The sequence below is a fragment of the Suncus etruscus genome, chromosome 20, assembly GCF_024139225.1.
Source record: "Suncus etruscus isolate mSunEtr1 chromosome 20, mSunEtr1.pri.cur, whole genome shotgun sequence".
NCBI lineage: Eukaryota > Metazoa > Chordata > Mammalia > Eulipotyphla > Soricidae > Suncus > Suncus etruscus.
The window spans coordinates 32,558,013-32,570,821 of record NC_064867.1 but is presented as its reverse complement, the minus strand read 5'-3'; the positions used below and the strand labels follow the sequence as shown (position 1 = coordinate 32,570,821).

General features: G+C 52.3%; 1 protein-coding gene across 1 annotated transcript; it reads left to right on the top strand.

The window, feature by feature from the left end:
- The first annotated feature begins 4,994 nt into the window (after positions 1-4,994).
- On the top strand, positions 4,995-10,929 carry RHO (rhodopsin). Its single transcript, XM_049766309.1, has 5 exons — positions 4,995-5,355; positions 6,830-6,998; positions 8,567-8,732; positions 8,939-9,178; positions 10,819-10,929. Exons 1-5 carry the CDS (start codon positions 4,995-4,997, stop codon positions 10,927-10,929), a joined length of 1,047 nt encoding a protein of 348 aa, XP_049622266.1.
- The last annotated feature ends 1,880 nt before the right edge of the window (positions 10,930-12,809 follow it).

The following is a 12,809-nucleotide window of genomic DNA, read 5'->3' as shown; positions in this document are numbered from 1 at the left end:
CCCCTGCCAGAAGGCTTAGTTCTGCCCAAACTCTTGGGCAAGGCCAGGAGTCTTGAAACATTGGATCCGATGCTGAGACTTTTTTTGGTTTGCCTGGACATGGCCAGAGCTGGCCAGATGCTCGCCGTGGAGAGAAGACACTGAAGCCCAGAGGGGAGAGGCTGGGGAGGCCTCAATGGGGAGAGCCAGGCTGGCCCCGGCCCCACCCCACCCGCCTGCTCCCGCCTCCCCCAGCATCAACTCTTCGGAGATGATGGAGGAAAATAAAGAAAGGGAGCCAGACAGTTGTGCCAACAGAACTCCTCCGTGGAGTGTCTAATTACTTATGATCATGCATGCTCTCTCTCGCGCTAAACATTTATTAATGTGTTAGGGTTTCCATTAGCGTGTTACTTGAACTGAAATCATTTGCATTTGGCTGGGAAAGCAAGGAGAGAGAGAAAACAGGCGTCAATCACGGTGACAGATCAGATGGTCGGGGCTAAGGCAGGGCAAAGCGTCCGCCTGAGACGCCAGCACGCGAAGTCAGTCTCTTTCCCGACGGATCCGCGGTGCCAGGCTCTGCAGCACCAGGTTCTGCCTCTTGGGGGAAAAGTTGGGCTCAGAAGCCTGTCTGAGCCACGCTCCCCTCACTCATCTCAGCCCTTGGCAGCCTGTGGAATGCCCTTTACACAGATTAGAAACTGAGTCTCAGTACTTCTGTAGCCAAGACAGGCTTACGGGCCCAGGCACAGCTATACACAGAAGCTCCATATTCTGCCCTGCATCAGGCACTCCCTGTTCCTAACCTAGCTCTTTTCTCAATGATTTGGAAGGCCATATCCTCCCTGACACAGGTTTAGCCTCTGCCTGTCTGATGGCGCCACACAGGAAGGCAGCATGGGGATTTCGAAATGCCCTATTTCATAGAAAAGGGAGCCAAGCCTGTAAGTGCTCAGGTTTACAGATGTTGACCTCTGGCCTTCCAGGCCTCCACACTCTCCTGTGCTCCGGAAAGGAGGAAGGAAAGGAGAGAGGCTTGGCTATCCAGAAAGAGTCCCTGGCCCCAGCCTGGTCTCTGCATGTCCCCGGCCTGCTTCTCCCAGAGGGCAGACACCCACTCTGCACTCTTTGTCCCTTCCGGGGCCATTGGTGCTAGGAAGACTTTCCTCTTAAGGTCTAAGTGGCCTCTTTTTTTTTTTTTTTTTTTTTTTTTTTGTGGTTTTTGGGTCACACCCGGCAGTGCTCAGGGGTTATTCCTGGCTCCAGGCTCAGAAATTGCTCCTGGCAGGCACGGGAGGACCATATATGGGACGCCGGGATTCGAACCGATGACCTCCTGCATGAGAGGCAAACGCCTTACCTCCATGCTATCTCTCCGGCCCCCTAAGTGGCCTCTTAAGGAAAGTAGGGAGCCTGATCCTAGCGGCCACTGCTGGGTGGGGTTAGAAGCCTGGAATTAGCCAGCATTATTTCTGTGTCCTCTCTGCTCCAGGATATGCTTGGGGAGTTGGGGACCTGATCTCTCTCTCTCTCTCTCTCTCTCTCTCTCTCTCTCTCTCTCTCTCTCTCTCTCTCTCTCTCTCTCTCTCTCTCTCTCTCTCTCTCTCTCTCTCTCTCTCTCTCTCTCTCTCTCACACACACACACACACACACACACACACACACACACACACCAGCTTTTAGCCCCCACAGCTGCCATCTGACTCCTGCCCTGTTGATCCCCATCCCCTACCCACTACCCACTATGCTCCCCTCTCCTTGGGCTTTGGTTCAGGCCAGAGATACTTTCAGGGGTTCCACAGTCAGGGCTGGGAACACAGGCCTATCCCCAGGCTTTGCTGCTCTCTGGGCAGGGTCTGAGTACTGGGAGGCCGAAAGGAGGGGCTGGAAGGCAGCAGGAAGGAAGAGGTGGGAGAAAAGGAAGGAAGGGTGTGTGATGTGTCTGCCTCCTTCTCTTCTTCCCCCTTGACCTGACCAGCTAAGTGGGGGTGAGGGGCTGCCTGCTGACCTAGCAGCATCACATGCAGGCTTAGATAAACCCCTAATCCTCCCTGGCCCAGCTCTGTACTGGTCCCCAGATTCCCCCGGTTCACAGAGATAGGAGCCCTCACTGCTCCTCACAGCCTATGCCCAGTCCCACCAAGGGGCCAGAGCTCAAGAAGTCATTCCATTGAGCTTGGCCACCCCATGCTCCCTTCCTTTCTCCAGAGCATCTAACATGAGTGCAGAAGCTTGGTCATTGCATCCTGACTCCACATTTTCCCCTCACTGTCCCCCACATGAGCCTGCATCTGAGCATAGAGAAGTTGTGTGTTTAATAAAGTCAAAAATTGGGGGCTGAGATATAGCAAAGCAGTAGGGTGTTTGCCTTGCACGCAGCCGATCCAGGATAGACGGTAATTCGAATCCCAGCATCCCATATGGTCCCTCATGCCTGCCAGGAGTGATTTCTGAGCACAGAGCCAGGAGTAACCCCTGAATGTCACCGAATGTAGCCCAAAATCCAAAAACCAAAAAAAGAAAGAAAGAAAGAAAGAAAGAAGAAAGGAAGGAAGGAAGGAAGGAAGGAAGGAAGGAGGGAGGGAGGGAGGGAGGGAGGGCGGGAGGGAGGGAGGGAGGGAGGGAGGGCCAGGAGTGATCCCTGAGCACAGAGCCTGAATGAGCATCACTGAGTGTGCCCCCCCCGCAGCCTCACCACCACTAAAAATAAATTTTCCTCTTTTAGGAGGGCACATCCAGTGTGGCTCAGGGCTTATTCCTGACTCTGTAATCAGGAATCACTCCTGGCAGTATTCAGGGGACCATATGGAATGCCAGGAAACGAACCTGGGTCAGCCGTGTGCACAGCCAGCATCCTACCCACTTTCTAGTCCCTACCCACTTTCTAGTCCCTACACACAGTTCTTGGTCCTGCCTTCAGTCCTAGAGTTCTGCCATCCCAGCCCCATAGTCCTGGGAGCCTAGGATGACCTGAGTGTGGCAGAAGTAAGACCAGGACCCACCCTCACAGGGACAAGCACTGACTGAGCCCCAGGTGCCAGCCCTGAGATGGTGGTGGGGGCAAGACAGACAGAAATTCCTGACACCATCACCAATGCTTCTGCTTCCTTAGCCAAGGTCCACCCTCGTGGGCTCTCATGGTGGCCTGGGTGGACAGAAAATAGGGATGCAGCAGGAAGGAAGTGAGCATACCCAGTTATGGGAATTAGAGGTGCCAGGCAAGGTGCTGTGGTCAGGGGCCCAAAACTCACCTAGGGTTATTGCTTGACCTGCTTGTCACCGCTTTTCTCCAGAAACACAGGCTGAGCCATGGCTCTAGAAATGCCTAGAATTCATGACGTGGCTGCTTTGGAGTTAATTTTTGGACCTCGTACATTCAGAAACATTTTGCTGCTATTTTTTGCAACATGCAACCCCATCTTAAGAAGCTGGGCACCAGTTTCAGGGGAATCAGTCTCTTTTTTGTTTTGGGGGTCGCACCTGGTGACACTCAGGGATTACTCCTGGCTACGCGCTCAGAAATAGCTCCTGTCTTGGGGGACCATATGGGATGCTGGGGATCGAACCCAGGTCTGTCCTTACCGCCTTACCGCTGTGCTATTGCTCCAGCCCAGTATCAGTCTCTTTTCTGCTGCCAGGACCCATGTGGAATCAATCCTCCACTTGACCTCATTAGCGCCAGCTAAGCCTGATCATTGAGTTAAACACCTAGTAAACTAAGCCCAGAGCCTTTATTTTTCTGGGCCCCATGCTACACATTTTACCTGCAGACACCAGCGGCCAGGAGACAGAAGGAGGTGGGTGAGAGGGAAGTGTATGAATCCATTCTGGCAGAGTGGTGCAGTGGTAATCTCACCACTGAGCCTGGCCCAGAATCTTGTCACATGCTGGAGTCTGTGCCCATCAGTCAATGGTGCACCGAGCTCTTTCCAACATTGAGTTCTAAGGCCTTCAGTCCATTCAGGGGCCCTGCTCTTTCTTTTGGGGGTGGTCACACCCAGCTGTGCTCAGGGGGTTTCTCCTGGCTCTACACTCAGAAATTGCTCCTGGCAGGCTCAGGGGACCATATGGGATGCCCGGATTCCAACCACCTTCAGAAACATTTTGCTGCATGCAAAGGCAAACTTCTGCATGCAAGGCAAACGCCCTATCTCCATGCTGTCTCTCCAGCCTCAGGGGTCCTGCTCTTTATTTGTTTTTGGTCAGGGTCCTCTCTACAGCCCCAGATGACACTTGCTGCAATGGGGGGACTTGACCCCAGACTTTATCTTCAATCTCACGGCCTCCCCACTTCCCGGCCTTCCTCCTTCCACAAACCCCTGCTTCCTCAGGCTGTTTGTCCCCCAAAGTTTGCACAGGAATGTTGAATGAACCAGTGAGTGAGTGAGTGAGTGAGTGAGTGAGTGAGTGAGTGAGTGAGTGAGTGAGTGAGTGAATCTGACCAAACCCAATGCCTAAGGATCTCCATGATGGTGGCGGAGGGGTCTGAACCCCGTAGAATGGGCCCCGACAAGCTGTGGGGTCTGTGGAGGTGAGCTGTTGACAGTGCCTGGAGGCTGGAAGGCCAGTGAGGGGCCTCTGTGAAGTCAATTCTGGGGCACCAGTGGAGTGAGTCTATCCTCTGGAACTCAGAACCCCAAGGTAATCATGCTATGGGCAGGAGCAAAGGCATCCCAGGCAGAGTTGCACAGACTTCTGGGGTGGGAGAAGCATTGGTTAGCTTTCCCAGGGTTCCCAGCACCCCTTCTCCTGAACCCAGATTTCCATCAGGAGTCACCTTGGCCCCTTTTGGAAGCCAATTAGGCCCCCAGTGGCAGCAGTGGAGATTAATATGCTTAATAACATCCCCAATCTCCTGGGTGCTGATTCAGTGTGGGGGGGGGCACAGTAGGGAGGGCAGGTCCCCTTATAAGGGCCTGGGGGGGATGGGGCCACAGCCAGAGCCCCCAGAGGAGGCCAAGCTTGGGCCCAGCCGCACGTTTGGCACCAGGACTCGCACCAGGGCCTTCGCCATGAACGGGACAGAGGGCGAGAACTTTTATGTGCCCTTCTCCAACAAGACAGGCGTGGTTCGCAGCCCATTCGAGTACCCCCAATACTACCTGGCCGAGCCCTGGCAGTTCTCCATGCTGGCTGCTTACATGTTCCTACTGATCGTGCTGGGCTTCCCCATCAACTTCCTCACACTCTATGTCACGGTACAACACAAGAAGCTAAGGACACCCCTCAACTACATCCTGCTCAACTTGGCCGCCGCCGACCTCTTCATGGTCTTTGGGGGTTTCACCACTACCCTCTATACCTCCCTGCATGGCTACTTCGTCTTCGGGCCCACGGGCTGCAACCTGGAGGGCTTCTTCGCCACCCTGGGAGGTAGGAGATGGGCACTGGGCCAGAACGGGGGGAATGGCCTGTCTCCTTGGGAGTGGTGGCACAGCCTAGAGACCCCAATTCTGTCCTCATCAACGATGCTGGGCTGGGCAGCAACGAGACAAGGGTAGGCCCTCGAAGAATTATTGTGGTCCTGCTTGGTAGGAAGATCATAGGAGGAGTTATGCTAGATCTTTTTGGGGGCCACAGTGGGGCCTTGAACCCACATCCAGGGGAGCAGCTGGGTTGGACAGGTTGGTGCTGAGTACTGGGACAGAAGCAAACCAGATGAGTTCCTGGGCCTAGGCCTACAATCAGGAAGCGCTGCAGCTGGCTGTACTCCAGATTCCAGTGAGCAGTGCTCAGAAAGTGCTCCCAGAGCTGGAGAGATAGCATGGAGGTAAAGCGTTGTTTGCCTTGCATGCAGAAGGACGGTGGTTCAAATCCCAGCATCCCATATGGTCCCCCAAGCCTGCCAGGAGCGATTTCTGAGCATAGAGCCAGGAGTAACCCCTGAGCGCTGCCGGGTGTAACACAAAAACCAAAAAATAATAAATAAAAGAAAGTTCTTCCGGGTGCCATCTCCACTGGCAAATGTGCAGTGGGTCCCTGTGGCAGATGAAGCCCTGGAGAGGGCGACCTTTCTGGTCAGGGATGTTGGCTGCTCAGGTCCAGAATTCCCCATTATTGGCAGCAGGAGCAGGGTGATTGCGAAGTCTGGTTTGAGGCGTGAGGCCCTAACCTCCTCCCTCACAGGTCCCCCATTCTTGGAAAGCGCCAAGCACTAAGGATTCTCTAACTGCAGTGCTCAGCCAGATTGGGCAGAACTTGGCACACAAGATGGCCATGTCTCTGCAGAGCTGCCTCCTGCCCGGAGTAGTACCCATGGGGTAAAGTCCCAAGTTTTTGCACCCCATCTCTTTCCTTCCTCTACCCCATCTGCCTCCTCCCTCTGCCTCTGAGGGACCCTTTACCCAGATGATCACATATGGTCCCTTCGGCAGCTTTCTTTGTTTGGTTTTTGGGCCACACCCGGTGATGCTCAGGGATTCCTCCTGGCTCTGCACTCAGAAATCGCTCCTGGCTTGGAGAACCATATGGGACACCAGGGGAGCAAACCGAGGTCTGTCCTAGGTTAGCATGTGCAAGGCAAACACCCTACCGCCTGCACCCCCTCTACAGCCTCTTTCTTGGTTTGGTTTTGAGCCTCACCCTACAGTGTTCAGAGCCTACTCCTAAGTCAGTGCTCAGGGGTCTCTCCCAGAGGTGCTCCAAAATCCAAAATAGGACGTGGGGGTGGATCCAGATGTGCAAAATGCAAGCTCTTGAGCCATCTATCTGACTTGTACCCTTAGAAAACACAACTACATGCCCACTGGGCTCCTGCCCAGACTCCCAAGAACCAAATACAGGAAGTTAGCTCTGCTCCTTTGCTCGGGGCTGAGCTCCAGCTGTGACCACTGCTGCTGCCTTGCAGGAGAGATCGCGCTGTGGTCCCTGGTGGTGCTGGCTATTGAGCGCTATGTTGTGGTGTGTAAGCCCATGAGCAACTTCCGCTTCGGGGAGAACCACGCCATCATGGGTGTCGCCTTCACCTGGGTCATGGCTCTGGCCTGTGCGGCACCGCCCCTTGCTGGCTGGTCCAGGTAAGATGCTCAGTAGAAAGGGAAGGGGGTGGTTTCCAGGCCCTCCAAGCTAGGACTCTGCCCACCCAAAACTGTTGTCCTAGGTGTTGAGTCCCCAACCTGGGAGAGTAGGCAGACCCCAGTGTTGCTGTGGGGGGACTGCTCCCTGCTGCACTCCCTGCCAAGGAGAGTCCAAGATGCACCCCACAACCTTCACCTTGGCCATGCCCCTAATCCCTAGCTAAGCCAGGCCAGGGCACAATCCGCTTTGGTTCAGGGGCCAGGGAAGCTCCTCTGACCTTGGGGGGCCCCAGGGAAGCTAGGGAGTGTTGCAAGTCAGCCCCTGAAGAGGTTGACTGATGGAGGGATGGAGGATGAGGTCTTTCCCCTTCAGCTCGAAGCACGTGTCTGCCACTCTGTCTAGCCGATGGTTCTGAGGTAAAATGGTGGGTAAATAGCTCGCAGACAGTCAGGCTTGTGACTTTATTCGGTGGGCAAGACTAAAGTCCAAAGCCTCAGCATCAGTTCCTGCCAAAAAGCCTCTCGCCTTCCACTGACCCTTGTTTTTATCCCCCAGAATCAGGTACCACCCAATAGTGGGATCAGATACCACCCAATGGTGGAAGCAGAATCATGTACTACCCTAGGGTGGGGGTAGAATGCCAGGTCACACCCTAGAATAGGGCACAATCACCATCAGAGTAGGGTCAGTAACATAATAATCCCCTAAAATATTTACATACACAACTGGGAGCAGAATCCCCATCAGCCTCCAGGCTGGGAATGGTTTCCAAGGCCTACCCTCTCTGACCCTCCTGCAGTTCCTTCTTTTCCTCCTTCTATCTTACTTTGTTTCCAAATTCAGCATAGTTCCCCCTCTCTTTCCAGGTCTTCCATGAATGTCACAGTCCCCTAAGTCACCTGATCACATACCCCAAGGACCTCTTGCTGCTAAAAATATTTTGTGTTTTAGGCCACGCCTGGTAACAGGGTTATTCCTGGCTTTGCACTCAGAAATTACACCTGGGAGGTTCAGGGGACCATATGGGATGCTGGGGATCAAACCTGGGTTGGCCAAGTACAAAGCAAATGCCCTAGCCATTGTGCTATCACTCTGACCCATGTTTCTAGGCCTCAATACCATGCTGCTGGGGCCCAACAGTGTTGGGATGATGTTATGTGATTCTGGGGATCGAATTCAGGACTCAGAACATGCTAGGCATGAGCTTCAGACTGAACTCTCAGGAGACAGTTCAACCCCACTGAAGACTATTCTGCGGGTCAGTTAGTGGTTTATACCAAAGGTTTGTGATTGTGTCCTTGTCCCCACCAGCCTGCTTTGGGACATGGGGTTACAGGGAGGGCTAGGCAGGGTCTCAAGGTGAGACAGAACCTGAGATTCAGTGACCCCAGGAAGACACAGGCAGCCTTAGTGAAACAGCCTTTCACAGAACAAGTACGTGACTACCTTGTAATCCCCGTTTACCAAAGGGGGAAGAATGAGGTTCCCCAAGCTTGAACCTGTCCATAAGTGCCTCACACATAGACTCAGCTTCTCTCCTGTCTCCTGCCCCTGTGCCTTGCCATAGATACATCCCTGAAGGCCTACAGTGCTCATGCGGAATCGACTACTACACACTGAAGCCCGAGGTCAACAATGAATCCTTCGTCATCTACATGTTTGTGGTCCACTTCTCCATCCCTATGATCGTCATCTTCTTCTGCTATGGGCAGCTGGTCTTTACTGTCAAGGAGGTACCAACCATGGCTGGAACAATAGCACAATGGGGAGGGTACTTGCCTTGCATGCAGTTGACCCAAGTTAGATCCTAGGTATCCCCTATTGTCCACCATGCACAGGGAGTGATTCCTGAGTGCAGAACCAGGAGTAACCCCTGAGCATTGCTGAGGTACCAACCTGGTGGGAGATGGCTAAGAGAATAAGTCTCATGTCCCCATAGGCTGCAGCTCAGCAGCAAGAGTCAGCCACCACCCAGAAGGCTGAGAAGGAGGTCACACGCATGGTCATCATCATGGTCATCGCCTTCCTTATCTGTTGGCTGCCCTATGCCAGCGTGGCCTTCTACATCTTCACTCACCAGGGCTCCAACTTCGGGCCCACCTTCATGACTCTGCCGGCGTTCTTCGCCAAGTCCTCCTCCATCTACAACCCTGTCATCTACATCATGATGAATAAACAGGTGCCTGGCAGTGGGGTGGGGACTCCAGACATGGCCTGCTGGGGACCAGCCTCAGTGAGAAGCTACCTGCCTAGACCAGAGGAGAGGATCTCCATAAGAACCCCAGATACACCCGGGGAAATATAGCTCCAGTTGGCATCAGAAGCTCAGGATGGCATGGGAACCTGAATTTCTCATCTTTTGTTCTGTTTTGGGGCCACCCCCACCTGTGCTCAGTGCTTACTCCTGATTTCACACAGGAATAACACCTGATGGGGTTTGGAGAGATAGTTTGTGAAACATGGGTCAGTGGTGTGCAAGGCAAGCTTCTACCTACCTGTTTTTCAATTTGTTTTTCATTTTGGGGACCATATCTGGTGGGTGCTCAGGGCTTATTCCTGGCTCTATGTTTACTCAGGGGTCACTCCAAGTGGTACACAGGGGACTATATGTGTTATTGGGTACTGAACCCAGGTCGACTACTTCCAAGGCAAGTTCCTCACCCACTGTACTGTTTCTCCAGCTGTGCAAGGTCAGGGTTTTATCCCTAGTACTACAGTCACTTAAGTACCACCAGGAGTGACCTCCAAGTCCTGAGGTCGGGGAAACCTCTGAGTACTACCAGTTATGGCTAAAACTGCACCGCCAATACCCAAGTCTCTGCAAAGCTGAGTAAGGAACTAGGGTCTGGTCTGAGGGATGAAGGGCTAGAACGTTCGCTAGAACATTCCTTTCTCATGGTGGCAGCTCCTTGTAGAATCAACATCCTTTGGAGAACTGGCCTCTGAACTTGGGCATAACCGAATATAAATCCTAGCTCTGGCCCTTGCTGCCTTTCAATCAATAATCATGGCTTGGGGGGCTGGAGAGATAGCACAGTGGTAGGGAGCTTGCCTTGCACACAGCCGATCCAGGACAGATGGTGGTTCAAATCTAGGCATCCCATATGGTCCCCCGAGTCTGCCAGGAGCGATTTCTGAGTGCAGAGCCAGGAATAACCCCTGAGCACCGCCGGGTGTGACCCCAAAACAAAACAAACAAAAATCATGGCTTGGCTTGGGGCCGGAGAGATAGCATGGAGGTAAGGCGTTTGCCCTTCATGCAAGAGGTCATCGGTTCGAATCCCGGCGCCCCATATGGTCCCCCGTGCCTGCCAGGAGCAGTTTCTGAGCCTGGAGCCAGGAATAATCCCTGAGCACTGCCGGGTGTGACCCAAAAACTACAAAAAAAAAAAAAAAATCATGGCTTGGATAAACCTCGTTGGCTATGATACTGACATTGCACAAAGCTGGTCTTTGTGGTGTGGCCTGGGCAAATCCCTTCTCCTCTTGGAGTGTCATTTTCCTCTCCCACGGAAAGAGGAAACCCCAGGCTTTCAGATCCAATGACAGGATTGGTGGAGAGTCCATGGGTCACCAGTGGCATCATGGAACAACATCTCTCTTGACAAAGTTTCTGCGTGGGCAGAGGGAGTCACTGACTTAGATTTTTCTCCAGGGAGTCTAAAGAAAGAGGAAGGAGGAGTGTGTGTGTGTGTGTGTGTGTGTGTGTGTGTGTGTGTGTGTGTGTGTGTGTGTGTGTGTGTCAGAAGGCATCTCACTCTAAGGTGGAGGGGGGGGTCCAGGCTGCCCCTGACTCTGACTCTCCCCCTTGCCTTTCAGTTCCGGAACTGCATGCTGACCACCCTCTGCTGTGGCAAGAACCCCTTCGCCGACGAGGAGGCCTCCACCACTGTCTCCAAGACAGAGACCAGTCAAGTGGCACCAGCCTAAACCCTGCCAAGGCCTTCGTGTCCGGTTGTAGGAGATACTCCGCCCCTGTTCCCAGCCCCAACCCCAGCCATCCCACTGGCAGCCCTGTTTGTCAACCCAGGGGGCACAAGCTCCCCAAGTTTTAAAAAAGGGAGAGAAAAATGAGACTCCCCTATGGTTGGGAGATCCCAATCCTGCGTGCTGAGTTCCCAGGGGCTGGTGGCAGGGGTGGGTCTGTATCCCTCTCCCACTCCCTAACAACTCATCTCTCAGAAACACAACCCCTGCTCTCTGGAAAAGTGTCCCTAAGAGTTTAGGGATAAATGTCTAGCTTGGAGCAGGGCACACAGTAGGTGCTTAATAACTGCTAGCCGGATGAAAGAAGGATGAGTGGAGGAACAGATGAAAAGGTCAATGGGCAGGGAGAGCCCTCCTTGCCTCTCCAAGCCACCTTTGCATCAGCAGCTTATCCTTAGATAACAATTATCAAGACACCCCCCACGTCCTTCCCTGTAAAATGCAACCCCCAAGCCCCACCTGCTGATACCCAGCTGCTGTGATATTTAAGTGAAAGAATGAAAGTGTGTGTCTGTGTCTGTTTAAGCACATTGCGAATGGTAATGAGCAGTACAGATTGCAGTTAGTTTTATAATATCAATTCACACAATTCATCAGTATGATCATCCCTTTGAATGATTTCTTTTTTATTTTTGTTTCATTTGTTTCTGTTTTGGGGAGGATCACACCAATGGATGACAGGAGTTACTCCTGGCTCTGCACTCAGGAATTACTCCTGGTGATGATCAGGGGTCACTCCTGGTTCTGTTGTTCAGGTATTACTCCTGATGGTGCTCAGGGGACTATATGAAATTGAACCTGGACACATACATGTAAGGCAAGCACCCTATCTTCCATACAATTTGCTCTGGCGCCTAAATGATTTCTTTAAAAATTAAAAGCAATCTTTTTTGGCAATACCTGAAGATTTCTCAGAACTTACTTCTAGTTCTCTGCTCAGGGTTCACTGTGCTGGTAAGCTCAGAAAACCATATGCGCAATAGCACAGCGGTAGGGTGTTTGCCTTTCACGAAGCTGATCCAAGACAGACCTGGGTTCAATCCCCAGCATCCCATATGACCCCCAAGCCAGGAGTAATTTCTGAGCACATAACCAGGAGTAACCCCTGAGCATCACCGGGTGTGGCCCCAAAACAAAAACAAACAAACAAAAGATAAGAAAACCATATGAGATCCCAGAGATTGAACCTGGATCAGCTGTATGCAAGGCAAGAGCCCTTCTTGCTATGATATCTCTCTGACAAAATGTTTTTTTGTTTTGTTTTGGGGAGAGAAGACCACACCCAGTGGTGCTAAGGGGTTACTCCTGGTTTTACACTCAGGAATTTTTCCTGGAAGTACATGGTGGCCATATGGGATGCTTGCAAGGCAAGCACGCTGTACTATTGCTCAAACTCCTAAATGACATTTTTTGAATAGAAGTATATTGATAGATAATGTTATATGACTTTAGGGAGATGTAGAGATCGGACATTTGTATATAGCAAGAAATAATCACTATGATCTGTCAATTTACTCCTTCATCACCTCCTCAAATAGTTCATTTGAGATCAAAAAAGGATCTTCGTCTTTAACGTTAACAAGAGGTCAAGTCCAAGGCATGGACTGGAGGGAGGTTCAGGGAGGGTCAGTCCAGAAAGTTTAATTATCAAACCTGAAGAAACAACAGCAGGGATTGAAGATGGGGTCAAGGTTCAGGGCCTGACCTCTGGTGGGTGTCCAGGCCAATGCCTTCCCTTCCAAGCAACCTATCAAGACTGACTTTTCTGCTTTTGAAAACCACTTGCTTCCTGTTCAACTTTAATGGAGCATCACATCCCTGAA